This window comes from Phyllobates terribilis, unplaced genomic scaffold (genome assembly GCF_046119375.1).
Source record: "Phyllobates terribilis strain yellow unplaced genomic scaffold, ASM4611937v1 Scaffold_2032__1_contigs__length_175373, whole genome shotgun sequence".
NCBI lineage: Eukaryota > Metazoa > Chordata > Amphibia > Anura > Dendrobatidae > Phyllobates > Phyllobates terribilis.
This window is the reverse complement of record NW_027364792.1, coordinates 1-26,462: the sequence shown is the minus strand read 5'-3', so window position 1 is coordinate 26,462 and position 26,462 is coordinate 1. Positions and strand designations below refer to the sequence as shown.

Here is a 26,462-nt window from a genome sequence, read left to right as displayed (position 1 = left end):
AGGTGGCATTCTCAGTGATGTCACCGCTGATCTCTAGTGATGGATAGGTGGCATTCTCAGTGATGTCACGGCTGATCTCTGGTGATGGATAGGAGGCATTCTCAGTGATGTCACCTCTGATCTCTGGTGATGGATAGGCGTCATTCTCAGTGATGTCACCTCTGATCTCTAGTGATGGATAGGCGTCATTCTCAGTGATGTCACCTCTGATCTCTAGTGATGGATAGGAGGCATTCTCAGTGATGTCACCACTGATCTCTGGTGATGGATAGGCGGCATTCTCAGTGATGTCACCGCTGATCTCTGGTGATGGATAGGAGGCATTCTCAGTGATATCACCGCTGATCTCTAGTGATGGATAGGCGTCATTCTCAGTGATGTCACCTCTGATCTCTAGTGATGGATAGGCGGCATTCTCAGTGATGTCACCACTGATCTCTGGTGATGGATAGGCGGCATTCTCAGTGATGTCACCGCTGATCTCTGGTGATGGATAGGAGGCATTCTCAGTGATATCACCGCTGATCTCTAGTGATGGATAGGCGTCATTCTCAGTGATGTCACCTCTGATCTCTAGTGATGGATAGGCGGCATTCTCAGTGATGTCACTGCTGATCTCTAGTGATGGATAGGAGGCATTCTCAGTGATGTCACCGCTGATCTCTGGTGATGGATAGGCGTCATTCTCAGTGATGTCACCTCTGATCTGTAGTGATGGATAGGAGGCATTCTCAGTGATGTCACCGCTGATCTCTGGTGATGGATAGGCGGCATTCTCAGTGATGTCACCGCTGATCTCTGGTGATGGATAGGCGGCATTCTCAGTGATGTCACCTCTGATCTCTGGTGATGGATAGGAGGCATTCTCAGTGATGTCACCGCTGATCTCTAGTGATGGATAGGCGGCATTCTCAGTGATGTCACCGCTGATCTCTGGTGATGGATAGGCGGCATTCTCAGTGATGTCACCGCTGATCTCTAGTGATGGATAGGTGGCATTCTCAGTGATGTCACCGCTGATCTCTGGTGATGGATAGGAGGCATTCTCAGTGATGTCACCGCTGATCTCTAGTGATGGATAGGTGGCATTCTCAGTGATGTCACCGCTGATCTCTAGTGATGGATAGGCGGCATTCTCAGTGATGTCACCGCTGATCTCTGGTGATGGATAGGCGGCATTCTCAGTGATGTCACCGCTGATCTCTAGTGATGGATAGGTGGCATTCTCAGTGATGTCACCGCTGATCTCTGGTGATGGATAGGCGGCATTCTCAGTGATGTCACTGCTGATCTCTAGTGATGGATAGGCGGCATTCTCAGTGATGTCACCGCTGATCTCTGGTGATGGATAGGCGGCATTCTCAGTGATGTCACCGCTGATCTCTAGTGATGGATAGGTGGCATTCTCAGTGATGTCACCGCTGATCTCTGGTGATGGATAGGAGGCATTCTCAGTGATGTCACCGCTGATCTCTGGTGATGGATAGGCGGCATTCTCAGTGATGTCACCTCTGATCTCTAGTGATGGATAGGCGGCATTCTCAGTGATGTCACCGCTGATCTCTGGTGATGGATAGGAGGCATTCTCAGTGATGTCACCGCTGATCTCTGGTGATGGATAGGCGGCATTCTCAGTGATGTCACCGCTGATGTCTGGTGATGGATAGGCGGCATTCTCAGTGATGTCACCACTGATCTCTAGTGATGGATAGGAGGCATTCTCAGTGATGTCACCGCTGATCTCTGGTGATGGATAGGCGGCATTCTCAGTGATGTCACCGCTGATCTCTAGTGATGGATAGGAGGCATTCTCAGTGATGTCACCGCTGATCTCTGGTGATGGATAGGAGGCATTCTCAGTGATGTCACCGCTGATCTCTAGTGATGGATAGGCGGCATTCTCAGTGATGTCACCGCTGATCTCTAGTGATGGATAGGAGGCATTCTCAGTGATGTCACCGCTGATCTCTAGTGATGGATAGGCAGCATTCTCAGTGATGTCACCTCTGATCTCTAGTGATGGATAGGCGTCATTCTCAGTGATGTCACCGCTGATCTCTGGTGATGGATAGGCGGCATTCTCAGTGATGTCACCTCTGATCTCTAGTGATGGATAGGCGTCATTCTCAGTGATGTCACCGCTGATCTCTAGTGATGGATAGGCGTCATTCTCAGTGATGTCACCGCTGATCTCTAGTGATGGATAGGAGGCATTCTCAGTGATGTCACCTCTGATCTCTAGTGATGGATAGGCGTCATTCTCAGTGATGTCACCGCTGATCTCTAGTGATGGATAGGCGGCATTTTCAGTGATGTCACTGCTGATCTCTGGTGATGGATAGGAGGCATTCTCAGTGATGTCACCGCTGATCTCTAGTGATGGATAGGCGGCATTTTCAGTGATGTCACCGCTGATCTCTAGTGATGGATAGGCGTCATTCTCAGTGATGTCACCGCTGATCTCTAGTGATGGATAGGCGGCATTTTCAGTGATGTCACTGCTGATCTCTAGTGATGGATAGGAGGCATTCTCAGTGATGTCACCGCTGATCTCTAGTGATGGATAGGAGGCATTCTCAGTGATGTCACCGCTGATCTCTAGTGATGGATAGGAGGCATTCTCAGTGATGTCACCTCTGATCTCTAGTGATGGATAGGCGGCATTCTCAGTGATGTCACCTCTGATCTCTAGTGATGGATAGGCGTCATTCTCAGTGATGTCACCGCTGATCTCTAGTGATGGATAGGCGGCATTTTCAGTGATGTCACTGCTGATCTCTGGTGATGGATAGGAGGCATTCTCAGTGATGTCACCTCTGATCTCTAGTGATGGATAGGAGGCATTCTCAGTGATGTCACCTCTGATCTCTAGTGATGGATAGGCGGCATTCTCAGTGATGTCACCTCTGATCTCTAGTGATGGATAGGCGTCATTCTCAGTGATGTCACCGCTGATCTCTAGTGATGGATAGGCGGCATTTTCAGTGATGTCACTGCTGATCTCTGGTGATGGATAGGAGGCATTCTCAGTGATGTCACCGCTGATCTCTAGTGATGGATAGGCGGCATTTTCAGTGATGTTACCGCTGATCTCTAGTGATGGATAGGCGTCATTCTCAGTGATGTCACCGCTGATCTCTAGTGATGGATAGGCGGCATTTTCAGTGATGTCACCGCTGATCTCTGGTGATGGATAGGAGGCATTCTCAGTGATGTCACCACTGATCTCTGGTGATGGATAGGAGGCATTCTCAGTGATGTCACTGCTGATCTCTAGTGATGGATAGGAGGCATTCTCAGTGATGTCACCGCTGATCTCTGGTGATGGATAGGCGGCATTCTCAGTGATGTCACCGCTGATCTCTAGTGATGGATAGAATGCTGAGAGGTTGTCAGCCCCGCCCCCTGATACAGGCGGGTTGTCGGTATACCTGTGGCAGCTGTCAGCTCCGCCCCTTGGTGTGCGCTGTCTGGCGGTATACCTGTGGCGGTTGTCGGCCCCTTGGTGTGCGCTGTCTGGCGGTATACCTGTGGCGGTTGTCGGCCCCTTGGTGTGCACTGTCTGGCGGTATACCTGTCGCAGCCCCGCCCCTTGGTGTGCACTGTCTGGCGGTATACCTGTGGCGGTTGTCGGCCCCTTGGTGTGCACTGTCTGGCGGTATACCTGTGGCGGTTGTCGGCCCCTTGGTGTGCACTGTCTGGCGGTATACCTGTGGCGATTGTCGGCCCCTTGGTGTGCACTGTCTGGCGGTATACCTGTGGCGATTGTCGGCCCCTTGGTGTGCACTGTCTGGTGGTATACCTGTGGCGGTTGTCGGCCCCTTGGTGTGCGCTGTCTGGCGGTATACCTGTGGCGGTTGTCGGCCCCTTGGTGTGCGCTGTCTGGCGGTATACCTGTGGCGGTTGTCGGCCCCTTGGTGTGCGCTGTCTGGCGGTATACCTGTGGCGGTTGTCGGCCCCTTGGTGTGCGCTGTCTGGCGGTATACCTGTGGCAGCTGTCAGCTCCGCCCCTTGGTGTGCGCTGTCTGGCGGTATACCTGTGTCAGCCCCGCCCCTTGGTGTGCACTGTCTGGCGGTATACCTGTGGCGGCTGTCGGCCCCTTGGTGTGCACTGTCTGGCGGTATACATGTGTCAGCCCCGCCCCTTGGTGTGCACTGTCTGGCGGTATACCTGTGGCAGCTGTCAGCTCCGCCCCTTGGTGTGCACTGTCTGCGGTATACCTGTGGCGGTTGTCGGCCCCTTGGTGTGCACTGTCTGGTGGTATACCTGTGGCGGTTGTCGGCCCCTTGGTGTGCGCTGTCTGGCGGTATACCTGTGGCGGTTGTCGGCCCCTTGGTGTGCGCTGTCTGGCGGTATACCTGTGGCGGTTGTCGGCCCCTTGGTGTGCGCTGTCTGGCGGTATACCTGTGGCGGTTGTCGGCCCCTTGGTGTGCGCTGTCTGGCGGTATACCTGTGGCAGCTGTCAGCTCCGCCCCTTGGTGTGCACTGTCTGGCTGTATACCTGTGTCAGCCCCGCCCCTTGGTGTGCACTGTCTGGCGGTATACCTGTGGCGGCTGTCGGCCCCTTGGTGTGCACTGTCTGGCTGTATACCTGTGGCAGCCCCGCCCCTTGGTGTGCACTGTCTGGCGGTATACCTGTGGCGGTTGTCGGCCCCTTGGTGAGCGCTGTCTGGCGGTATTCCTGTGGCAGCCCCGCCCCTTGGTGTGCGCTGTCTGGCGGTATACCTGTGGCGGTTGTCGGCCCCTTGGTGTGCGCTGTCTGGCGGTATACCTGTCGCAGCCCCGCCCCTTGGTGTGCACTGTCTGGCGGTATACCTGTGGCGGTTGTCGGCCCCTTGGTGTGCGCTGTCTGGCGGTATACCTGTGGCGGTTGTCGGCCCCTTGGTGTGCACTGTCTGGCGGTATACCTGTGGCAGCTGTCAGCTCCGCCCCTTGGTGTGCGCTGTCTGGCGGTATACCTGTGGCAGCTGTCAGCTCCGCCCCTTGGTGTGCGCTGTCTGGCGGTATACCTGTGGCAGCCCCGCCCCTTGGTGTGCACTGTCTGGCGGTATACCTGTGGCAGCCCCGCCCCTTGGTGTGCACTGTCTGGCGGTATACCTGTGGCAGCCCCGCCCCTTGGTGTGCACTGTCTGGCGGTATACCTGTGCCAGCCCCGCCCCTTGGTGTGCACTGTCTGGCGGTATACTTGTGGCAGCCCCGCCCCTTGGTGTGCACTGTCTGGCGGTATACCTGTGTCGGTTGTCGGCCCCTTGGTGTGCACTGTCTGGCGGTATACCTGTGGCGGTTGTCGGCCCCTTGGTGTGCGCTGTCTGGCGGTATACCTGTGGCGGTTGTCGGCCCCTTGGTGTGCACTGTCTGGCGGTATACCTGTGGCGGTTGTCGGCCCCTTGGTGTGCACTGTCTGGCGGTATACCTGTGGCGGTTGTCGGCCCCTTGGTGTGCACTGTCTGGCGGTATACCTGTGGCAGCTGTCAGCTCCGCCCCTTGGTGTGCGCTGTCTGGCGGTATACCTGTGGCGGTTGTCGGCCCCTTGGTGTGCGCTGTCTGGCGGTATACCTGTGGCAGCTGTCAGCTCCGCCCCTTGGTGTGCGCTGTCTGGCGGTATACCTGTGGCAGCCCCGCCCCTTGGTGTGCACTGTCTGGCGGTATACCTGTGGCAGCCCCGCCCCTTGGTGTGCACTGTCTGGCGGTATACCTGTGGCAGCCCCGCCCCTTGGTGTGCACTGTCTGGCGGTATACCTGTGGCGGTTGTCGGCCCCTTGGTGTGCACTGTCTGGCGGTATACCTGTGGCGGTTGTCGGCCCCTTGGTGTGCGCTGTCTGGCGGTATACCTGTCGCAGCCCCGCCCCTTGGTGTGCACTGTCTGGCGGTATACCTGTGGCGGTTGTCGGCCCCTTGGTGTGCACTGTCTGGCGGTATACCTGTGGCGGTTGTCGTCCCCTTGGTGTGCGCTGTCTGGCGGTATACCTGTGGCGGTTGTCGGCCTCTTGGTGTGCGCTGTCTGGCGGTATACCTGTGGCGGTTGTCGGCCCCTTGGTGTGCGCTGTCTGGCGGTATACCTGTGGCAGCCCCGCCCCTTGGTGTGCACTGTCTGGCGGTATACCTGTGGCGGTTGTCGGCCCCTTGGTGTGCGCTGTCTGGCGGTATACCTGTGGCAGCTGTCAGCTCCGCCCCTTGGTGTGCGCTGTCTGGCGGTTTACCTGAGGCAGCCCCGCCCCTTGGTGTGCGCTGTCTGGCGGTATACCTGTGGCGGTTGTCGGCCCCTTGGTGTGCGCTGTCTGGCGGTATACCTGTGGCGGTTGTCGGCCCCTTGGTGTGCGCTGTCTGGCGGTATACCTGTGGCGGTTGTCGGCCCCTTGGTGTGTGCTGTCTGGCGGTATACCTGTGGCAGCTGTCAGCTCCGCCCCTTGGTGTGCACTGTCTGGCTGTATACCTGTGTCAGCCCCGCCCCTTGGTGTGCACTGTCTGGCGGTATACCTGTGGCGGTTGTCGGCCCCTTGGTGTGCGCTGTCTGGCGGTATACCTGTGGCGGCTGTCGGCCCCTTGGTGTGCACTGTCTGGCTGTATACCTGTGTCAGCCCCGCCCCTTGGTGTGCGCTGTCTGGCGGTATACCTGTGGCAGCCCCGCCCCTTGGTGTGCACTGTCTGGCGGTATACCTGTGGCGGTTGTCGGCCCCTTGGTGAGCGCTGTCTGGCGGTATACCTGTGGCAGCCCCGCCCCTTGGTGTGCGCTGTCTGGCGGTATACCTGTGGCGGTTGTCGGCCCCTTGGTGTGCGCTGTCTGGCAGTATACCTGTGGCGGTTGTCGGCCCCTTGGTGTGCGCTGTCTGGCGGTATACCTGTGGCGGTTGTCGGCCTCTTGGTATGCGCTGTCTGGCGGTATACCTGTGGCGGTTGTCGGCCCCTTGGTGTGCGCTGTCTGGCGGTATACCTGTCGCAGCCCCGCCCCTTGGTGTGCACTGTCTGGCGGTATACCTGTGGCGGTTGTCGGCCCCTTGGTGTGCGCTGTCTGGCGGTATACCTGTGGCGGTTGTCGGCCCCTTGGTGTGCGCTGTCTGGCGGTATACCTGTGGCAGCTGTCAGCTCCGCCCCTTGGTGTGCGCTGTCTGGCGGTATACCTGTGGCAGCCCCGCCCCTTGGTGTGCACTGTCTGGCGGTATACCTGTGGCAGCCCCGCCCCTTGGTGTGCACTGTCTGGCGGTATACCTGTGGCAGCCCCGCCCCTTGGTGTGCACTGTCTGGCGGTATACCTGTGGCAGCCCCGCCCCTTGGTGTGCACTGTCTGGCGGTATACCTGTGGCGGTTGTCGGCCCCTTGGTGTGCGCTGTCTGGCGGTATACCTGTGGCGGTTGTCGGCCCCTTGGTGTGCGCTGTCTGGCGGTATACCTGTGGCAGCTGTCAGCCCCGCCCCTTGGTGTGCGCTGTCTGGCGGTATACCTGTGGCGGTTGTCGGCCCCTTGGTGTGCGCTGTCTGGCGGTATACCTGTGGCAGCCCCGCCCCTTGGTGTGCACTGTCTGGCGGTATACCTGTGGCGGTTGTCGGCCCCTTGGTGTGCGCTGTCTGGCGGTATACCTGTGTCAGCCCCGCCCCTTGGTGTGCACTGTCTGGCGGTAACCCTTCTGTCCTCTGTGCTGCAGGTGGAGGCGCTGCTCCTGGAGATGCAGGATGTGGAGAGCGGCATTAAGATGCACACACAGCGGCTGATGATCACCACCATCCCGCACGCCGTCACAGGTACCACCCATCATCTGTCCTGACCGCTGCTGGACTACAACTCCCAGCATGGAAGCATATGTATCGGTAATATTGGAGAATGAGATGCCAGCTCTGTAATGGGTTAATGACGCGGTGGCGGCTGTGCCCCCCGGACCTGTGCGGTGCTGCCTCGCAGCGTGTCTTCATCACAGTGTGTCAGTGGCTGCCGCAGGTGACCTTGTTGTGTTTGTCTGCAGGACACGACATCCTGGAGTGGATCATCCAGCGGCTGCAGATCACGGATGAAGGTGGGTGTCACGGAGGAGAGGGTGGGGGTCCTGTCCCCAGCACTCTGCAGCCCCCATATCAGGAGACGCAGCGCCCACCACAGGATCCAACACTGCATTACACCTATAAGGGAAACATGGCCAATATGGAAACACGTGCAAATATACTGATCTCAGCTCATCCTGAGCCTCCTGGTGCAAGAATAGAATGCCAGCAGCGCAGTCCATACTGACACAAGCAGTAGGAGACAGTATTGCAGCAGGGAGGACGTCCTGCTACTGAGGCTCCTCATTGTGGGGTCCGGGCGCCTCTAACCTCTGCACGTCTTCTCCACAGAGGGGCAGCACCTCGGGAACCTGATGGTGAAGTGCGGACACGTCTACCCCCTGCAGGAGCCCAGCAACCTCATCCTGCGGCCGGACAGCAGCCTGTACAGGTTCCAGGTGCGGGGGAGCCGGATATCAGCACAACGGGGTGCAGGATATAGGAGGGGAGGATACGGGAGGGGTGTGATATGGGGGGTGCAGGATACGGGAGGGGAGGATACGGGAGCAGGAGCCCAGCAACCTCATCCTGCGGCCGGACAGCAGCCTGTACAGGTTCCAGGTGCGGGGGAGCCGGCTATCAGCACAACGTGGTGCAGGATACGGGGGGGAAGGAAGATACGGGAGGGGAGGATACGGGAGCAGGAGCCCAGCAACCTCATCCTGTGGCCGGACAGCAGCCTGTACAGGTTCCAGGTGCGGGGGAGCCGGATATCAGCACGACCTGGTGCAGGATACGGGAGGGGAGGATACAGGAGGGAAGGAGGATACGGGAGGGGAGGATACGGGAGCAGGAGCCCAGCAACCTCATCCTGCGGCCGGACAGCAGCCTGTACAGGTTCCAGGTGCGGAGGAGCCGGATATCAGCACAACCTGGTGCAGGATACGGGAGGGGAAGGAGGATACGGGAGGGGAGGATACGGGAGCAGGAGCCCAGCAACCTCATCCTGCGGCCAGACAGCAGCCTGTACAGGTTCCAGGTGCGGGGGAGCCGGATATCAGCACAACCTGGTGCAGGATACGGGGGGGAAGGAGGATACGGGAGGGGAGGATACGGGAGGGGAGGGGTGTGATATGGGGGGTGCAGGATATGGGAGGGGAGGATACGGGAGCAGGAGCCCAGCAACCTCATCCTGCGGCCGGACAGCAGCCTGTACAGGTTCCAGGTGCGGGGGAGTCGGATATCAGCACAACCTGGTGCAGGATACGGGGGGGAAGGAGGATACGGGAGGGGTGTGATATGGGGGGTGCAGGATACGGGAGGGGAGGATAAGGGAGCAGGAGCCCAGCAACCTCATCCTGCGGCCGGACAGCAGCCTGTACAGGTTCCAGGTGCGGGGGAGCCGGATATCAGCACAACGGGGTGCAGGATATGGGCGGGGAAGGAGGATACAGGAGGGGAGGATACTGGAGGGGTGTGATATGGGGGGTGCAGGATACGGGAGGGGAGGATACGGGAGCAGGAGCCCAGCAACCTCATCCTGCAGCCGGACAGCACCCTGTACAGGTTCCAGGTGCGGGGGAGCCGGATATCAGCACGACCTGGTGCAGGATACGGGAGGGGAAGGAGGATAGGGGAGGGCAGGATACGGGAGCAGGAGCCCAGCAACCTCATCCTGCGGCCGGACAGCAGCCTGTATAGGTTCCAGGTGCGGGGGAGCCGGCTATCAGCACAACGGGGTGCAGGATACGGGGGGGAAGGAAGATACGGGAGGGGAGGATACGGGAGCAGCAGCCCAGCAACCTCATCCTGCGGCCGGACAGCAGCCTGTACAGGTTCCAGGTGCGGGGGAGCCGGCTATCAGCACAACCTGGTGCAGGATACGGGAGGGGAAAGAGGATACGGGAGGGGAGGATACGGGAGCAGGAGCCCAGCAACCTCATCCTGCGGCCGGACAGCAGCCTGTACAGGTTCCAGGTGCGGGGGAGCCAGGTATCAGCACAACCTGGTGCAGGATACGGGGGGGAAGGAGGATACGGGAGGGGAGGATACGGGAGGGGAGGGGTGTGATATGGGGGGTGCAGGATATGGGAGGGGAGGATACGGGAGCAGGAGCCCAGCAACCTCATCCTGCGGCCGGACAGCAGCCTGTACAGGTTCCAGGTGCGGGGGAGCCGGATATCAGCACAACCTGGTGCAGGATACGGGGTGGAAGGAGGATACGGGAGGGGTGTGATATGGGGGGTGCAGGATACGGGAGGGGAGGATAAGGGAGCAGGAGCCCAGCAACCTCATCCTGCGGCCGGACAGCAGCCTGTACAGGTTCCAGGTGCGGGGGAGCTGGATATCAGCACAACGGGGTGCAGGATACGGGGGGGGAAGGAGGATACAGGAGGGGAGGATACGGGAGGGGTGTGATATGGGGGGTGCAGGATACGGGAGGGGAGGATACGGGAGCAGGAGCCCAGCAACCTCATCCTGCGGCCAGACAGCAGCCTGTACAGGTTCCAGGTGCGGGGGAGCCGGATATCAGCACGACCTGGTGCAGGATACGGGGGGGAAGGAGGATACGGGAGGGGAGGATACGGGAGGGGTGTGATATGGGGGGTGCAGGATACGGGAGGGGAGGATACGGGAGCAGGAGCCCAGCAACCTCATCCTGCGGCCGGACAGCAGCCTGTACAGGTTCCAGGTGCGGAGGAGCCGGATATCAGCACGATCTGGTGCAGGATACGGGGGGGAAGGAGGATACGGGAGGGGAGGATACGGGAGGGGTGTGATATGGGGGGTGCAGGATACGGGAGGGGAGGATACAGGAGCAGGAGCCCAGCAACCTCATCCTGCGGCCGGACAGCAGCCTGTACAGGTTCCAGGTGCGGGGGAGCCGGATATCAGCACAACCTGGTGCAGGATACGGGGTGGAAGGAGGATACGGGAGGGGTGTGATATGGGGGGTGCAGGATACGGGAGGGGAGGATAAGGGAGCAGGAGCCCAGCAACCTCATCCTGCGGCCGGACAGCAGCCTGTACAGGTTCCAGGTGCGGGGGAGCTGGATATCAGCACAACGGGGTGCAGGATACGGGGGGGGAAGGAGGATACAGGAGGGGAGGATACGGGAGGGGTGTGATATGGGGGGTGCAGGATACGGGAGGGGAGGATACGGGAGCAGGAGCCCAGCAACCTCATCCTGCGGCCAGACAGCAGCCTGTACAGGTTCCAGGTGCGGGGGAGCCGGATATCAGCACGACCTGGTGCAGGATACGGGGGGGAAGGAGGATACGGGAGGGGAGGATACGGGAGGGGTGTGATATGGGGGGTGCAGGATACGGGAGGGGAGGATACGGGAGCAGGAGCCCAGCAACCTCATCCTGCGGCCGGACAGCAGCCTGTACAGGTTCCAGGTGCGGGGGAGCCGGATATCAGCACGACCTGGTGCAGGATACGGGGGGGAAGGAGGATACGGGAGGGGAGGATACGGGAGCAGGAGCCCAGCAACCTCATCCTGCGGCCGGACAGCAGCCTGTACAGGTTCCAGGTGCGGGGGAGCCGGATATCAGCACAACCTGGTGCAGGATACGGGGGGGAAGGAGGATACGGGAGGGGTGTGATATGGGGGGTGCAGGATACGGGAGGGGAGGATAAGGGAGCAGGAGCCCAGGAACCTCATCCTGCGGCCGGACAGCAGCCTGTACAGGTTCCAGGTGCGGGGGAGCCGGATATCAGCACAACGGGGTGCAGGATACGGGGGGGGGGAAGGAGGATACAGGAGGGGAGGATACGGGAGGGGTGTGATATGGGGGGTGCAGGATACGGGAGGGGAGGATACGGGAGCAGGAGCCCAGCAACCTCATCCTGCGGCCAGACAGCAGCCTGTACAGGTTCCAGGTGCGGGGGAGCCGGATATCAGCACGACCTGGTGCAGGATACGGGGGGGGGAAGGAGGATACGGGAGGGGAGGATACGGGAGGGGTGTAGGATACGGGAGGGGAGGATACGGGAGCAGGAGCCCAGCAACCTCATCCTGCGGCCGGACAGCAGCCAGTACAGGTTCCAGGTGCGGAGGAGCCGGATATCAGCACGACCTGGTGCAGGATACGGGAGGGGGGTGCAGGATACGGGAGGGGAGGATACTGGAGCAGTAGCCCAGCAACCTCATCCTGCGGCCGGACAGCAGCCTGTACAGGTTCCAGGTGGGGGGGAGCCGGATATCAGCACGACCTGGTGCAGGATACGGGGGGGGGGGGGGAGGATACGGGAGGGGAGGATACGGGAGCAGGAGCCCAGCAACCTCATCCTGCGGCCGGACAGCAGCCTGTACAGGTTCCAGGTGCGGAGGAGCCGGATATCAGCACGATCTGGTGCAGGATACGGCGGGGAAGGAGGATACGGGAGGGGAGGATACGGGAGGGGTGTGATATGGGGGGTGCAGGATACGGGAGGGGAGGATACTGGAGCAGGAGCCCAGCAACCTCATCCTGCGGCCGGACAGCAGCCTGTACAGGTTCCAGGTGCGGGGGAGCCGGATATCAGCACGACCTGGTGCAGGATACGGGGGTAAGGAGGATAGGGGAGGGGAGGATACGGGAGCAGGAGCCCAGCAACCTCATCCTGCGGCCAGACAGCAGCCTGTACAGGTTCCAGGTGCGGGGGGAGCCGGATATCAGCACGACCTGGTGCAGGATACGGGAGGGGGGGATACGGGAGCAGGAGCCCAGCAACCTCATCCTGCGGCCAGACAGCAGCCTGTACAGGTTCCAGGTGCGGGGGAGCCGGCTATCAGCACAACCTGGTGCAGGATACGGGGGGAGAAGGAGGATACGGGAGGGGTGTGATATGGGGGGAGGAGGATACGGGAGGGGAGGATACGGGAGCTGGAGCCCAGCAACCTCATCCTGCGGCCGGACAGCAGCCTGTACAGGTTCCAGGTGCGGGGGAGCCGGATATCAGCACGACCTGGTGCAGGATACGGGGGGGAAGTAGGATACGGGAGGGGAGGATACGGGAGCAGGAGCCCAGCAACCTCATCCTGCGGCCAGACAGCAGCCTGTACAGGTTCCAGGTGCGGGGGAGCCGGATATCAGCACGACCTGGTGCAGGATACGGGGGGAAGGAGGATACGGGAGGGGAGGATACGGGAGCAGGAGCCCAGCAACCTCATCCTGCGGCCGGACAGCAGCCAGTACAGGTTCCAGGTGCGGAGGAGCCGGATATCCGCACGACCTGGTGCAGGATACGGGAGGGGGGTGCAGGATACGGGAGGGGAGGATACTGGAGCAGGAGCCCAGCAACCTCATTCTGCGGCCGGACAGCAGCCTGTACAGGTTCCAGGTGCGGGGGAGCCGGATATCAGCACGACCTGGTGCAGGATACGGGAGGGGAGGATACGGGAGCAGGAGCCCAGCAACCTCATCCTGCGGCCGGACAGCAGCCTGTACAGGTTCCAGGTGCGGAGGAGCCGGATATCCGCACGACCTGGTGCAGGATACGGGGGGGAAGGAGGATACGGGAGGGGAGGATACGGGAGGGGTGTGATATGGGGGGTGCAGGATACGGGAGGGGAGGATACTGGAGCAGGAGCCCAGCAACCTCATCCTGCGGCCGGACAGCAGCCTGTACAGGTTCCAGGTGCGGGGGAGCCGGATATCAGCACGACCTGGTGCAGGATACGGGGGGAGAAGGAGGATACGGGAGGGGTGTGATATGGGGGGAGGAGGATACGGGAGGGGAGGATACGGGAGCTGGAGCCCAGCAACCTCATCCTGCGGCCGGACAGCAGCCTGTACAGGTTCCAGGTGCGGGGGAGCCGGATATCAGCACGACCTGGTGCAGGATACGGGGGGGGGGAAGGATACGGGAGGGGAGGATACAGGAGGGGAGGATACGGGAGCAGGAGCCCAGCAACCTCATCCTGCGGCCAGACAGCAGCCTGTACAGGTTCCAGGTGCGGGGGAGCCGGATATCAGCACGACCTGGTGCAGGATACGGGAGGGGAGGATACGGGAGCAGGAGCCCAGCAACCTCATCCTGCGACCAGACAGCAGCCTGTACAGGTTCCAGGTGCGGGGGAGCCGGCTATCAGCACAACCTGGTGCAGGATACGGGGGGGAGAAGGAGGATACGGGAGGGGTGTGATATGGGGGGAGGAGGATACGGGAGGGGAGGATACGGGAGCTGGAGCCCAGCAACCTCATCCTGCGGCCGGACAGCAGCCTGTACAGGTTCCAGGTGCGGGGGAGCCGGATATCAGCACGACCTGGTGCAGGATACGGGGGGGGGGGGAAGGATACGGGAGGGGAGGATACAGGAGCAGGAGCCCAGCAACCTCATCCTGCGGCCAGACAGCAGCCTGTACAGGTTCCAGGTGCGGGGGAGCCGGATATCAGCACGACCTGGTGCAGGATACGGGGGGGAAGTAGGATACGGGAGGGGAGGATACGGGAGCAGGAGCCCAGCAACCTCATCCTGCGGCCAGACAGCAGCCTGTACAGGTTCCAGGTGCGGGGGAGCCGGATATCAGCACGACCTGGTGCAGGATACGGGGGGGAAGGAGGATATGGGAGGTGTGTGATATGGGGGGGGGAGGATACTGGAGGTGTGTGATATGGGGGGGGGGAGGATACGGGAGGTGTCTGATATGGGGGGAGGATACGGGAGGTGTGTGATATGGGGGGGGGGAGGATACGGGAGGTGTGTGATATGGGGGGGGGAGGATACGGGAGGTGTGTGATATGGGGGGGGATACGGGAGGTGTGTGATATGGGGGGGAGGATATGGGAGGTGTGTGATATGGGGGGGAGGATATGGGAGGTGTGTGATATGGGGGGAGGATACGGGAGGTGTGTGATATGGGGGGGGAGGATACGGGAGGTGTGTGATATGGGGGGGGAGGATACGGGAGGTGTGTGATATGGGGGGGGAGGATACGGGAGGTGTGTGATATGGGGGGGGAGGATACGGGAGGTGTGTGATATGGGGGGGGAGGATACGGGAGGTGTGTGATATGGGGGGGGAGGATACGGGAGGTGTGTGATATGGGGGGGAGGATACGGGAGGTGTGTGATATGGGGGGGGAGGATACGGGAGGTGTGTGATATGGGGGGGAGGATACGGGAGGTGTGTGATATGGGGGGGGGGGATACGGGAGGTGTGTGATATGGGGGGGGAGGATACGGGAGGTGTGTGATATGGGGGGGGAGGATACGGGAGGTGTGTGATATGGGGGGGGAGGATACGGGAGGTGTGTGATATGGGGGGGGAGGATACGGGAGGTGTGTGATATGGGGGGGGAGGATACGGGAGGTGTGTGATATGGGGGGGGAGGATACGGGAGGTGTGTGATATGGGGGGGGAGGATACGGGAGGTGTGTGATATGGGGGGGGGAGGATACGGGAGGTGTGTGATATGGGGGGGGGAGGATACGGGAGACGTGTGTTATAGGGGGGGGTTGGATACGGGAGGTGTGTGATATGGGGGGGCGATACGAGAGGTGTGTGATATGGGGGGGGAGGATACGGGAGGTGTGTGATATGGGGGGGATATGGGAGGTGTGTGATATGGGGGGGAGGATACGGGAGGTGTGTGATATGGGGGGAGGGGGATACGGGAGGGGTGCTGTGCTGGTGCAGTATTCTAGTTGATCTCTATTGATAGTTTTGAGGATGTTGGTAGTAATATGGGGGCAGCAGAGGCCGGGTCTTCTCGTCCCCATCTCGCCCCCATCTCGCTGTGTGTAGAACGAGGGGGCGGTTCCTTCGCGCGGGGTGTGATATGGGGGGGGGGGGGATACGGGAGGGGTGTGATATGGGGGGGAGGATACGGGAGGGGTGCAGGATACGGGAGGGATGTGATATGGGGGGGAGGATATCGGGGGAGGATACGGGAATACGGGAGGGGTGTGATATGGTGGGGAGGATACGGGAAGGGTGCAGGATACGGTAGGGGTGTGATATGGGGGGGAGGATGCTGGAGGGGTGCAGGATACGGGAGGGGTGCTGTGCTGGTGCAGTATTCTTGGTGTATTCTGATTGATCTCTATTGATAGTTTTGAGGATGTTGGTAGTAATATGGGGGCAGCAGAGGCCGGGTCTTCTCGCCCCCATCTCGCTGTGTGTAGAACGAGGGGGCGGTTCCCTCGGGCGGGGCGTACGACGCCCCCCTCGCATAGTGGCCCCTCGGGCGGGGCGTACGACGGCCCCCCTCGCATAGTGGCCCCTCGGGCGGGGCGTACGACGGCCCCCCTCGCATAGTGGCGCCTCGGGCGGGGCGTACGACGGCCCCCCTCGCATAGTGGCGCCTCGGGCGGGGCGTACGACGGCCCCCCTCGCATAGTGGCGCCTCGGGCGGGGCGTACGACGGCCCCCCTCGCATAGTGGCCCCTCGGGCGGGGCGTACGACGGCCCCCTCGTATAGTGGCCCCTCGGGCAGGGCGTCCGACGGCCCCCCTCGTATAGTGGCCCCTCGGGCGGGGCGTCCGACGGCCCCCCTCGCATAGTAGCGCCTCGGGCGGGGCGTCCGACGGCCCCCCTCGCATAGTGGCGCCTCGGGCGGGGCGTACGACGGGCCCCTCGAGCGGGGCGTACGACGGCCGCTGACCTTCTGAATCCTCCATGTCGGCCGCTCCAGGCTGAGGTAAAATGAAAGCTGCTCTCTGGTTACATAAGAGCTGAGCAACAAAGGAGATTTCCTGTCAGACTTTCTGTGCACGAGGGCCCCTGTACAGTGATCGGGGGGGGGGGTGAGGGCCCCTGTACAGTGATCGGGGGGGGGGGGTGAGGGCCCCTGTACAGTGATCGGGGGGGGGGGGTGAGGGCCCCTGTACAGTGATCGGGGGGAGGGGGGTGAGGGCCCCTGTACAGTGATCGGGGGGGGGGGTGAGGGCCCCTGTACAGTGATCGGGGGGGGGGGGTGAGGGCCCCTGTACAGTGATCGGGGGGAGGGGGGTGAGGGCCCCTGTACAGTGATCGGGGGGGGGGGGTGAGGGCCCCTGTACAGTGATCGGGGGGAGGGGGGTGAGGGCCCCTGTACAGTGATCGGGGGGGGGGGTGAGGGCCCCTGTACAGTGATCGGGGGGGGGGTGAGGGCCCCTGTACAGTGATCGGGGGGAGGGGGGTGAGGGCCCCTGTACAGTGATCGGGGGGGGGGGGTGAGGGCCCCTGTACAGTGATCGGGGGGAGGGGGGTGAGGGCCCCTGTACAGTGATCGGGGGGGGGGGTGAGGGCCCCTGTACAGTGATCGGGGGGGGGGGGTGAGGGCCCCTGTACAGTGATCGGGGGGGGGGGTGAGGGCCCCTGTACAGTGATCGGGGGGGGGGTGAGGGCCCCTGTACAGTGATCGGGGGGGGGGGGGTGAGGGCCCCTGTACAGTGATCGGGGAGGGGTGAGGGCCCCTGTACAGTGATCGGGGGGGGGGGTGAGGGCCCCTGTACAGTGATCGGGGGGAGGGGGGTGAGGGCCCCTGTACAGTGATCGGGGGGGGGGGTGAGGGCCCCTGTACAGTGATCGGGGGGAGGGGGGTGAGGGCCCCTGTACAGTGATCGGGGGGGGGGGGGTGAGGGCCCCTGTACAGTGATCGGGGGGGGGGGTGAGGGCCCCTGTACAGTGATCGGGGGGAGGGGGGTGAGGGCCCCTGTACAGTGATCGGGGGGAGGGGGGTGAGGGCCCCTGTACAGTGATCGGGGGGGGGGGTGAGGGCCCCTGTACAGTGATCGGGGGGAGGGGGGTGAGGGCCCCTGTACAGTGATCGGGGGGGGGGGTGAGGGCCCCTGTACAGTGATCGGGGGGAGGGGGGTGAGGGCCCCTGTACAGTGATCGGGGGGAGGGGGGTGAGGGCCCCTGTACAGTGATCGGGGGGGGGGGGGGTGAGGGCCCCTGTACAGTGATCGGGGGGAGGGGGGTGAGGGCCCCTGTACAGTGATCGGGGGGAGGGGGGTGAGGGCCCCTGTACAGTGATCGGGGGGAGGGGGGTGAGGGCCCCTGTACAGTGATCGGGGGGAGGGGGGTGAGGGCCCCTGTACAGTGATCGGGGGAGGGGGGTGAGGGCCCCTGTACAGTGATCGGGGGGAGGGGGGTGAGGGCCCCTGTACAGTGATCGGGGGGAGGGGGGTGAGGGCCCCTGTACAGTGATCGGGGGGAGGGGGGTGAGGGCCCCTGTACAGTGATCGGGGGGGAGGGGTGAGGGCCCCTGTACAGTGATCGGCGGGGGGTGAGGGCCCCTGTACAGTGATCGGGGGAGGGGGGTGAGGGCCCCTGTACAGTGATCGGGGGGAGGGGTGAGGGCCCCTGTACAGTGATCGGGGGGGGTGAGGGCCCTGTACAGTGATCGGGGAGGGGTGAGGGCCCCTGTACAGTGATCGGGGGGAGGGGGGTGAGGGCCCCTGTACAGTGATCGGGGGGAGGGGGGTGAGGGCCCCTGTACAGTGATCGGGGGGGGGGGGGGGTGAGGGCCCCTGTACAGTGATCGGGGGGGGGGGGGGTGAGGGCCCCTGTACAGTGATCGGGGGGAGGGGGGTGAGGGCCCCTGTACAGTGATCGGGGGGAGGGGGGTGAGGGCCCCTGTACAGTGATCGGGGAGGGGTGAGGGCCCCTGTACAGTGATCGGGGGGGAGGGGTGAGGGCCCCTGTACAGTGATCGGGGGGGGGTGAGGGCCCCTGTACAGTGATCGGGGGAGGGGGGTGAGGGCCCCTGTACAGTGATCGGGGGGGGGGGGGGTGAGGGCCCCTGTACAGTGATCGGGGGGGGTGAGGGCCCCTGTACAGTGATCGGGGAGGGGTGAGGGCCCCTGTACAGTGATCGGGGAGGGGTGAGGGCCCCTGTACAGTGATCGGGGAGGGGTGAGGGCCCCTGTACAGTGATCGGGGGGGGGGGGTGAGGGCCCCTGTACAGTGATCGGGGGGGGGGGGGTGAGGGCCCCTGTACAGTGATCGGGGGGGGGGGGGTGAGGGCCCCTGTACAGTGATCGGGGGGGGGGGGGTGAGGGCCCCTGTACAGTGATCGGGGGGGGGGGGTGAGGGCCCCTGTACAGTGATCGGGGGGGGGGGGTGAGGGCCCCTGTACAGTGATCGGGGGGGGGGGGTGAGGGCCCCTGTACAGTGATCGGGGGGAGGGGGGTGAGGGCCCCTGTACAGTGATCGGGGGGAGGGGGGTGAGGGCCCCTGTACAGTGATCGGGGGGGGGGGTGAGGGCCCCTGTACAGTGATCGGGGGGGGGGGGGTGAGGGCCCCTGTACAGTGATCGGGGGGGGGGGGGTGAGGGCCCCTGTACAGTGATCGGGGGGGGGGGGGTGAGGGCCCCTGTACAGTGATCGGGGGGGGGGGTGAGGGCCCCTGTACAGTGATCGGGGGGGGTGAGGGCCCCTGTACAGTGATCGGGGGAGGGCCCCTGTACAGTGATCGGGGGGGGGGGGTGAGGGCCCCTGTACAGTGATCGGGGGGGGGTGAGGGCCCCTGTACAGTGATCGGGGGGGGTGAGGGCCCCTGTACAGTGATCGGGGGGGGTGAGGGCCCCTGTACAGTGATCGGGGGGGGTGAGGGCCCCTGTACAGTGATCGGGGGGAGGGGGGTGAAGGCCCCTGTACAGTGATCGGGGGGGGGTGAGGGCCCCTATACAGTGATCGGGGGGGGGGGGTGAGGGCCCCTGTACAGTGATCGGGGGGGGGGGGTGAGGGCCCCTGTACAGTGATCGGGGAGGGGTGAGGGCCCCTGTACAGTGATCGGGGGGGGGGGTGAGGGCCCCTGTACAGTGATCGGGGAGGGGTGAGGGCCCCTGTACAGTGATCGGGGGGGGGGTGAGGGCCCCTGTACAGTGATCGGGGGGGGGGGTGAGGGCCCCTGTACAGTGATCGGGGGGGGGGGTGAGGGCCCCTGTACAGTGATCGGGGAGGGGTGAGGGCCCCTGTACAGTGATCGGGGAGGGGTGAGGGCCCCTGTACAGTGATCGGGGGAGGGGGTGAGGGCCCCTGTACAGTTATCGGGGAGGGGTGAGGGCCCCTGTACGGTTCTCGGGGGGGCTGCCCTGTAGATGGGGGGTGGGGGGGGTGAGGGCCCCTGTAGATGGGGGGGTGGTGAGGGCCCCTGTACGGTTCTCGGGGGCTGCCCTGTAGATGGGGGGGTGGTGAGGGCCCCTGTACGGTTTTCGGGGGCTGCCCTGTAGATGGGGGGGGGGGGGGGGGTGAGGGCCCCTGTACGGTTCTCGGGGGGGCTGCCCTGTAGATGGGGGGGGGGGGTGAGGGCCCCTGTACGGTTCTCGGGGGGGCTGCCCTGTAGATGGGGGGGTGGTGAGGGCCCCTGTACGGTTCTCGGGGGGGCTGCCCTGTAGATGGGGGGGGTGGGTGGTGAGGGCCCCTGTACGGTGCTCGGGGGCTGCCCTGTAGATGTGTAGATGGGGGGGGTGGTGAGGGCCCCTGTACGGTTCCCGGGGGCTGCCCTGTAGATGGGGGGGGGGGGGGTGGTGAGGGCCCCTGTACGGTTCTCGGGGGGGCTGCCCTGTAGATGGGGGGGGGGGGGGGGGTGAGGGCCCCTGTACGGTTATCGGGGGCTGCCCTGTAGATGTGTAGATGGGGGGGGGGGGTGGTGAGGGCCCCTGTATGGTTCCCGGGGGCTGCCCTGTAGATGGGGGGGTGGGGGGGTGGTGAGGGCCCCTGTACGGTTCCCGGGGGCTGCCCTGTAGATGGGGGGGTGGTGAGGGCCCCTGTACGGTTCTCGGGGGGGCTGCCCTGTAGATGGGGGGGGTGGTGAGGACCCCTGTACGGTTCTCGGGGGGGGGGCTGCCCTGTAGATGGGGGGGGGGGGGTGGTGAGGGCCCCTGTACGGTTCCCGGGGGCTGCCCTGTAGATGGGGGGGTGGTGAGGGCCCCTGTACGGTTCTCGGGGGGGCTGCCCTGTAGATGGGGGGGTGGTGAGGACCCCTGTACGGTTCTCGGGGGGGGCTGCCCTGTAGATGGGGTGGTGAGGGCCCCTGTACGGTTCTCGGGGGGCTGCCCTGTAGATGGGGGGGTGGTGAGGGCCCCTGTACGGTTCTCGGGGGGGCTGCCCTGTAGATGGGGGGGGTGGTGAGGGCCCCTGTACGGTTCTCGGGGGGGCTGCCCTGTAGATGGGGGGTGGTGAGGGCCCCTGTATGGTTCTCGGGGGGGCTGCCCTGTAGATGGGGGGGGGGGGGTGAGGGCCCCTGTACGGTTCTCGGGGGGCCGCCCTGTAGATGGGGGGAGGGGGGGGTGGTGAGGGCCCCTGTACGGTTCTCGGGGGGCTGCCCTGAAGATGGGGGGGTGGTGAGGGCCTCTGTACGGTTCTCGGGGGGGCTGCCCTGTAGATTGGGGGGGGGGGGGTGATGAGGGCCCCTGTACGGTGCTCGGGGGCTGCCCTGTAGATGTGTAGATGGGTGGGGTGGTGAGGGCCCCTGTACGGTTCCCGGGGGCTGCCCTGTAGATTGGGGGGGGGGGGGTGGTGAGGGCCCCTGTACGGTGCTCGGGGGCTGCCCTGTAGATGTGTAGATGGGTGGTGTGGTGAGGGCCTCTGTACGGTTCTCGGGGGCTGCCCTGTAGATGGGGGGGTGGTGAGGGCCCCTGTACGGTTCCCGGGGGCTGCCCTGTAGATTGGGGGGGGGGGGGGTGGTGAGGGCCCCTGTACGGTTCTCGGGGGCTGCCCTGTAGATGTGTAGATGGGTGGTGTGGTGAGGGCCCCTGTACGGTTCTCGGGGGGCTGCCCTGTAGATGGGGTGGTGAGGGCCCCTGTACGGTTCTCGGGGGGCTGCCCTGTAGATGGGGGGGTGGTGAGGGCCCCTGTACGGTTCTCGGGGGGGCTGCCCTGTAGATGGGGGGGGGGGGGTGGTGAGGGCCCCTGTACGGTTCTCGGGGGGGCTGCCCTGTAGATGGGGGGGTGGTGAGGGCCCCTGTACGGTTCTCGGGGGGGCTGCCCTGTAGATGGGGGGGGGGGGGGGGTGAGGGCCCCTGTACGGTTCTCGGGGGGGCCGCCCTGTAGATGGGGGGAGGGGGGGGGTGGTGAGGGCCCCTGTACGGTTCTCGGGGGGCTGCCCTGTAGATGGTGGGGTGGTGAGGGCCTCTGTACGGTTCTCGGGGGGCTGCCCTGTAGATGGGGGGGGGGGTGAGGGCCCCTGTACGGTTCTCGGGGGCTGCCCTGTAGATGGGGGGGTGGTGAGGGCCCCTGTACGGTTCTCGGGGGCTGCCCTGTAGATGGGGGGGTGGTGAGGGCCCCTGTACGGTTCTCGGGGGGGGGGGGTGGGGGCTGCCCTCTGGTGGGGGGGGTGGTGAGGGCCCCTGTACGGTTCTCGGGGGCTGCCCTGTGGTTGGGGGGGTGGTGAGGGCCCCTGTACGGTTCTCGGGGTTCAGACGTCACCTTTTCCTGTTCTCTCCTCAGACTCCGTATTTTTGGCCGACGCAGCAGTGGCCGGCGGAGGACACCGACTATGGTGCGTATGTCCGGCGTTATGTAAATGATGGGGAGGAGTCAGATACCGCGCCGAATATTAATAATAATGTATTTATCGGTTTTTAGCCATTTATCTGGCGAAGAAAAATATCCGGAAGAAGGGAATCCTGGAGGAGTATGAGAAGGTGAGCGCCAGCACCGCCCCACCCGGACCCCCTGTGGATAGTACCCTGCCAGCCACACCCGGACCCCCTGTGGATAGTACCCTGCCGCCACACCCGGACCCCCTGTGGATACCCCGCCACCATGTCTGCACGTGACCTGCCACATCCGGACCCCCTGTGGATACCCCACCGCCATGTCTTCACGTGACCTGCCACATCCGGACCCCCTGTGGATACCCCACCGCCATGTCTGCACGCGACCTGCCACATCCGGACCCCCTGTGGATACCCCGCCGCCACATCCGGACCCCCTGTAGATACCCCGCTACCATGTCTGCATATGACCCGCCGCCACATCTGGGCCCCCTGTGGATACCCTGCTGCCACACCCGGACCCCCTGTGGATACCCCGCCGCCATGTCTGCACGTGACCCGCCGCCACATCTGGGCCCCCGGTGGATACCCTGCCGCCATGTCTGCACATGACCCGTCGCCACATCTGGGCCCCCTGTAGATACCCCGCCGCCATGTCTGCACGTGACCCGCCACATCTGGACCCCCTGTGGATACCCCGCCGCCATGTCTGCACGTGACCCGCCACATCTGGACCCCCTGTGGATACCCCGCCGCCATGTCTGCACGTGACCTGCCACATCTGGGCCACCGGTGGATACCCCGCCGCCATGTCTGCACGTGACCCGCCGCCACATCCAGATCCCCTGTGGATACTCCGCCGCCATGTCTGCACGCAACCCACCGCCACATCCAGATCCCCTGTGGATACACCGCCTCCATGTCTGCACGCAACCCACCGCCACATCCAGATCTCCTGTGGATACTCCGCCGCCATGTCTGCACGCAACCCACCGCCACATCCAGATCCCCTGTGGATACCCCGCCGCCATGTCTGCATTCAACCCACCGCCACATCCAGATCCCCTGTGGATACCCCGCTGCCATGTCTGCACGCAACCCACTGCCACATCCAGATCCCCTGTGGATACCCCGCCGCCATGTCTGCACGCAACCCACCGCCACATCCAGATCCCCTGTGGATACCCCGCCGCCATGTCTGCATTCAACCCACCGCCACATCCAGATCCCCTGTGGATACACCGCCTCCATGTCTGCACGTGACCCGCTGCCACATCCGGACCCCCTGTGGATAGTACCCTGCCACCTCCTCCGGACACCTTGTGGATACCCCGCCGCCATGTCTGCACGTGACCCGCCGCCACACCCGGACCCCCTGTGGATACCCTGCCGCCACACCCGGACCCCCTGTGGATACCCCGCCGCCACACCCGGCCCCCCTGTGGATACCCCGCGCTCTCGTCATTACTAGCTGCTGATAGTATTTTTTTCGGTCCCAGGAGAATTACAGCGCGCTGAACAAGAAGATCAACCACAAGTGGGACTTTATCATCATGCAGGCGAAGGAGCAGTACAAGTGAGTGCCCCGCCGATCATTACTATTCCCCCACCCCCGCCGATCATTACTATTCCCCCACCCCCGCCGATCATTACTATTCCCCCACCCCCGCCGATCATTACTATACCCCCACCCCCGCCGATCATTACCACCCCCCCGCCGATCATTACCCCCTTTGCCATTGATCCCCCTCCACCGCCAATCCACAGACCTCACACCCTCTGCTCATCCTGAGCCGCCTGCTTCATGTCTACACTTTCTTGCTTGTTATCTTAGGGCAGGAAAGGAGCGGAAGAAGTCAGATCGTGTGGTCCTGGATTGTCAGGAGAAGGCGTATTGGCTGGTGCATCGCCCCCCGGTGAGTCTCATCGTAATTGGGTCCTCAGTGTATTGTATCCTACATGGTCTGGACAATGCTGTTCTGTGGTGTCGGCTCCCTGTATGTGCGGGTCTGGCGCGCTGTGTGTGTGTGTGGGGGTCTGGCGCGCTCTGTGTGTGTGTGTGTGTGTGTGTGTGTGTGTGTGGGGGGGGGGGGGTCTGGCGCGCTCTCTGTGTGTGTGTGTGTGTGTGTGTGTGTGTGTGTGTGGGGGGGGGGGTCTGGCGCGCTCTCTGTGTGTGTGTGGGGGGGGTCTGGCGCGCTCTCTGTGTGTGTGTGTGGGGGGTCTGGCGCGCTCTGTGTGTGGGGGGGGGTCTGGCGCGCTCTGTGTGTGTGGGGGAGTCTGGCGCGCTCTGTGTGTGTGTGTGGGGGGGGTCTGGCGCGCTCTCTGTGTGTGGGGGGGGGGGGTCTGGCGCGCTCTCTGTGTGTGGGGGGTCTGGCGCGCTCTCTGTGTGTGGGGGGGTCTGGCGCGCTCTCTGTGTGTGGGGGGGGGGTCTGGCGCGCTCTCTGTGTGTGTGTGGGGGGGGTCTGGCGCGCTCTGTGTGTGGGGGGGGTCTGGCGCGCTCTCTGTGTGTGTGTGTGGGGGGGTCTGGCGCGCTCTGTGTGTGGGGGGGGTCTGGCGCGCTCTGTGTGTGTGGGGGGGGGTCTGGCGCGCTCTCTGTGTGTGTGGGGGGGGTCTGGCGCGCTCTGTGTGCGTGGGGGGGGTCTGGCGCGCTCTGTGTGTGTGGGGGGGGGTCTGGCGCGCTCTCTGTGTGTGGGGGGGGGGGTCTGGCGCGCTCTGTGTGTGTGGGGGGGGGTCTGGCGCGCTCTGTGTGTGTGGGGGGGGGTCTGGCGCGCTCTCTGTGTGTGGGGGGGGGTCTGGCGCGCTCTCTGTGTGTGTGTGGGGGGGGTCTGGCGCGCTCTGTGTGTGTGGGGGGGTCTGGCGCGCTCTGTGTGTGGGGGGGTCTGGTGCGTGGTGTGTGTGTGTGGGGGAGGTCTGGCGCGCTGTGTGTGGGGGGTCTGGTGCGCGCTGTGTGTGTGTGGGGGAGGTCTGGCGCGCTGTGTGTGGGGGGTCTGGCGCGCTCTCTGTGTGTGGGGGGGTCTGGTGCGCGCTGTGTGTGTGTGGGGGGGGTCTGGTGCGCGCTGTGTGTGTGTGTGGGGGGGTCTGGCGCGCTCTCTGTGTGTGTGGGGGGTCTGGCGCGCGCTCTGTGTGTGTGTGGGGGGGTCTGGCGCGCTCTGTGTGGGTGAGGTCTGGCACGCTGTGTGTGTGTGGGGGGTCTGGCGTGCTCTCTGTGTGTGTGGGGGGTCTGTCGCGCGCTCTGTGTGTGTGTGGGGGGTCTGGTGCGCGCTGTGTGTGTGGGGGGGGTCTGGCGCGCTCTGTGTGTGGGTGAGGTCTGGCGCGCTGTGTGTGTGTGGGGGGTCTGGCGCGCTCTCTGTGTGTGTGGGGGAGGTCTGGCGCGCTCTCTGTGTGTGTGTGGGGGGTCTGGCGCGCTCTCTGTGTGTGTGTGTGGGGGGGTCTGGCGCGCTCTGTGTGTGTGTGGGGGGGGGTCTGGCGCGCTCTCTGTGTGTGTGTGGGGGGTCTGGTGCGCTCTCTGTGTGTGTGTGGGGGGGTCTGGCGCGCTGTGTGTGTGTGTGGGGGGGTCTGGCGCGCTGTGTGTGTGTGGGGGGGTCTGGCGCGCTCTGTGTGTGTGTGGGGGGGGGTCTGGTGCCCGCTGTGTGTGTGTGGGGGGGTCTGGTGCGCGCTGTGTGTGTGGGGGGGTCTGGCGCGCTCTCTGTGTGTGTGTGGGGGGGTCTGGCGCGCTCTGTGTGTGTGTGTGGGGGGGTCTGGCGCGCTGTGTGTGGGGGGGGGGTCTGGCGCGCTCTCTGTGTGTGTGTGTGTGTGGGGGGGGGTCTGGCGCGCTCTCTGTGGGGGGGGGGTCTGGCGCGCTCTGTGTGTGTGGGTGAGGTCTGGCGCGCTGTGTGTGTGTGGGGGGTCTGGCGCGCGCTGTGTGTGTGTGGGGGAGGTCTGGCGCGCTGTGTGTGTGTGGGGGAGGTCTGGCGCTCTCTGTGTGTGTGGGGGAGGTCTGGCGCGCTCTCTGTGTGTGTGGGGGGGGGGTCTGGCGCGCTCTCTGTGTGTGTGTGGGGGGGGTCTGGCGCGCTCTGTGTGTGTGTGTGGGGGGGTC

At 63.9% G+C, this 26,462-nt stretch overlaps 1 protein-coding gene across 1 annotated transcript in view; it reads left to right on the top strand.

Annotated features, from left to right (window-relative positions):
- LOC141245678 (regulator of G-protein signaling 9-like) overlaps positions 1–24,303 on the top strand; it is a gene marked incomplete at its 3' end in the record, with an annotated part of 36,648 nt that extends 12,345 nt beyond the window's left edge. Inside the window, exons 2-8 of the mRNA XM_073669083.1 lie at positions 7,640–7,736; positions 7,955–8,005; positions 8,322–8,428; positions 22,338–22,389; positions 22,476–22,534; positions 23,887–23,963; positions 24,222–24,303. Coding sequence (XP_073525184.1) covers positions 7,640–7,736; positions 7,955–8,005; positions 8,322–8,428; positions 22,338–22,389; positions 22,476–22,534; positions 23,887–23,963; positions 24,222–24,303 — 525 coding nt within the window. The remainder of the gene's footprint in view (positions 1–7,639; positions 7,737–7,954; positions 8,006–8,321; positions 8,429–22,337; positions 22,390–22,475; positions 22,535–23,886; positions 23,964–24,221) is intronic.
- Positions 24,304–26,462: the final 2,159 nt, after the last annotated feature.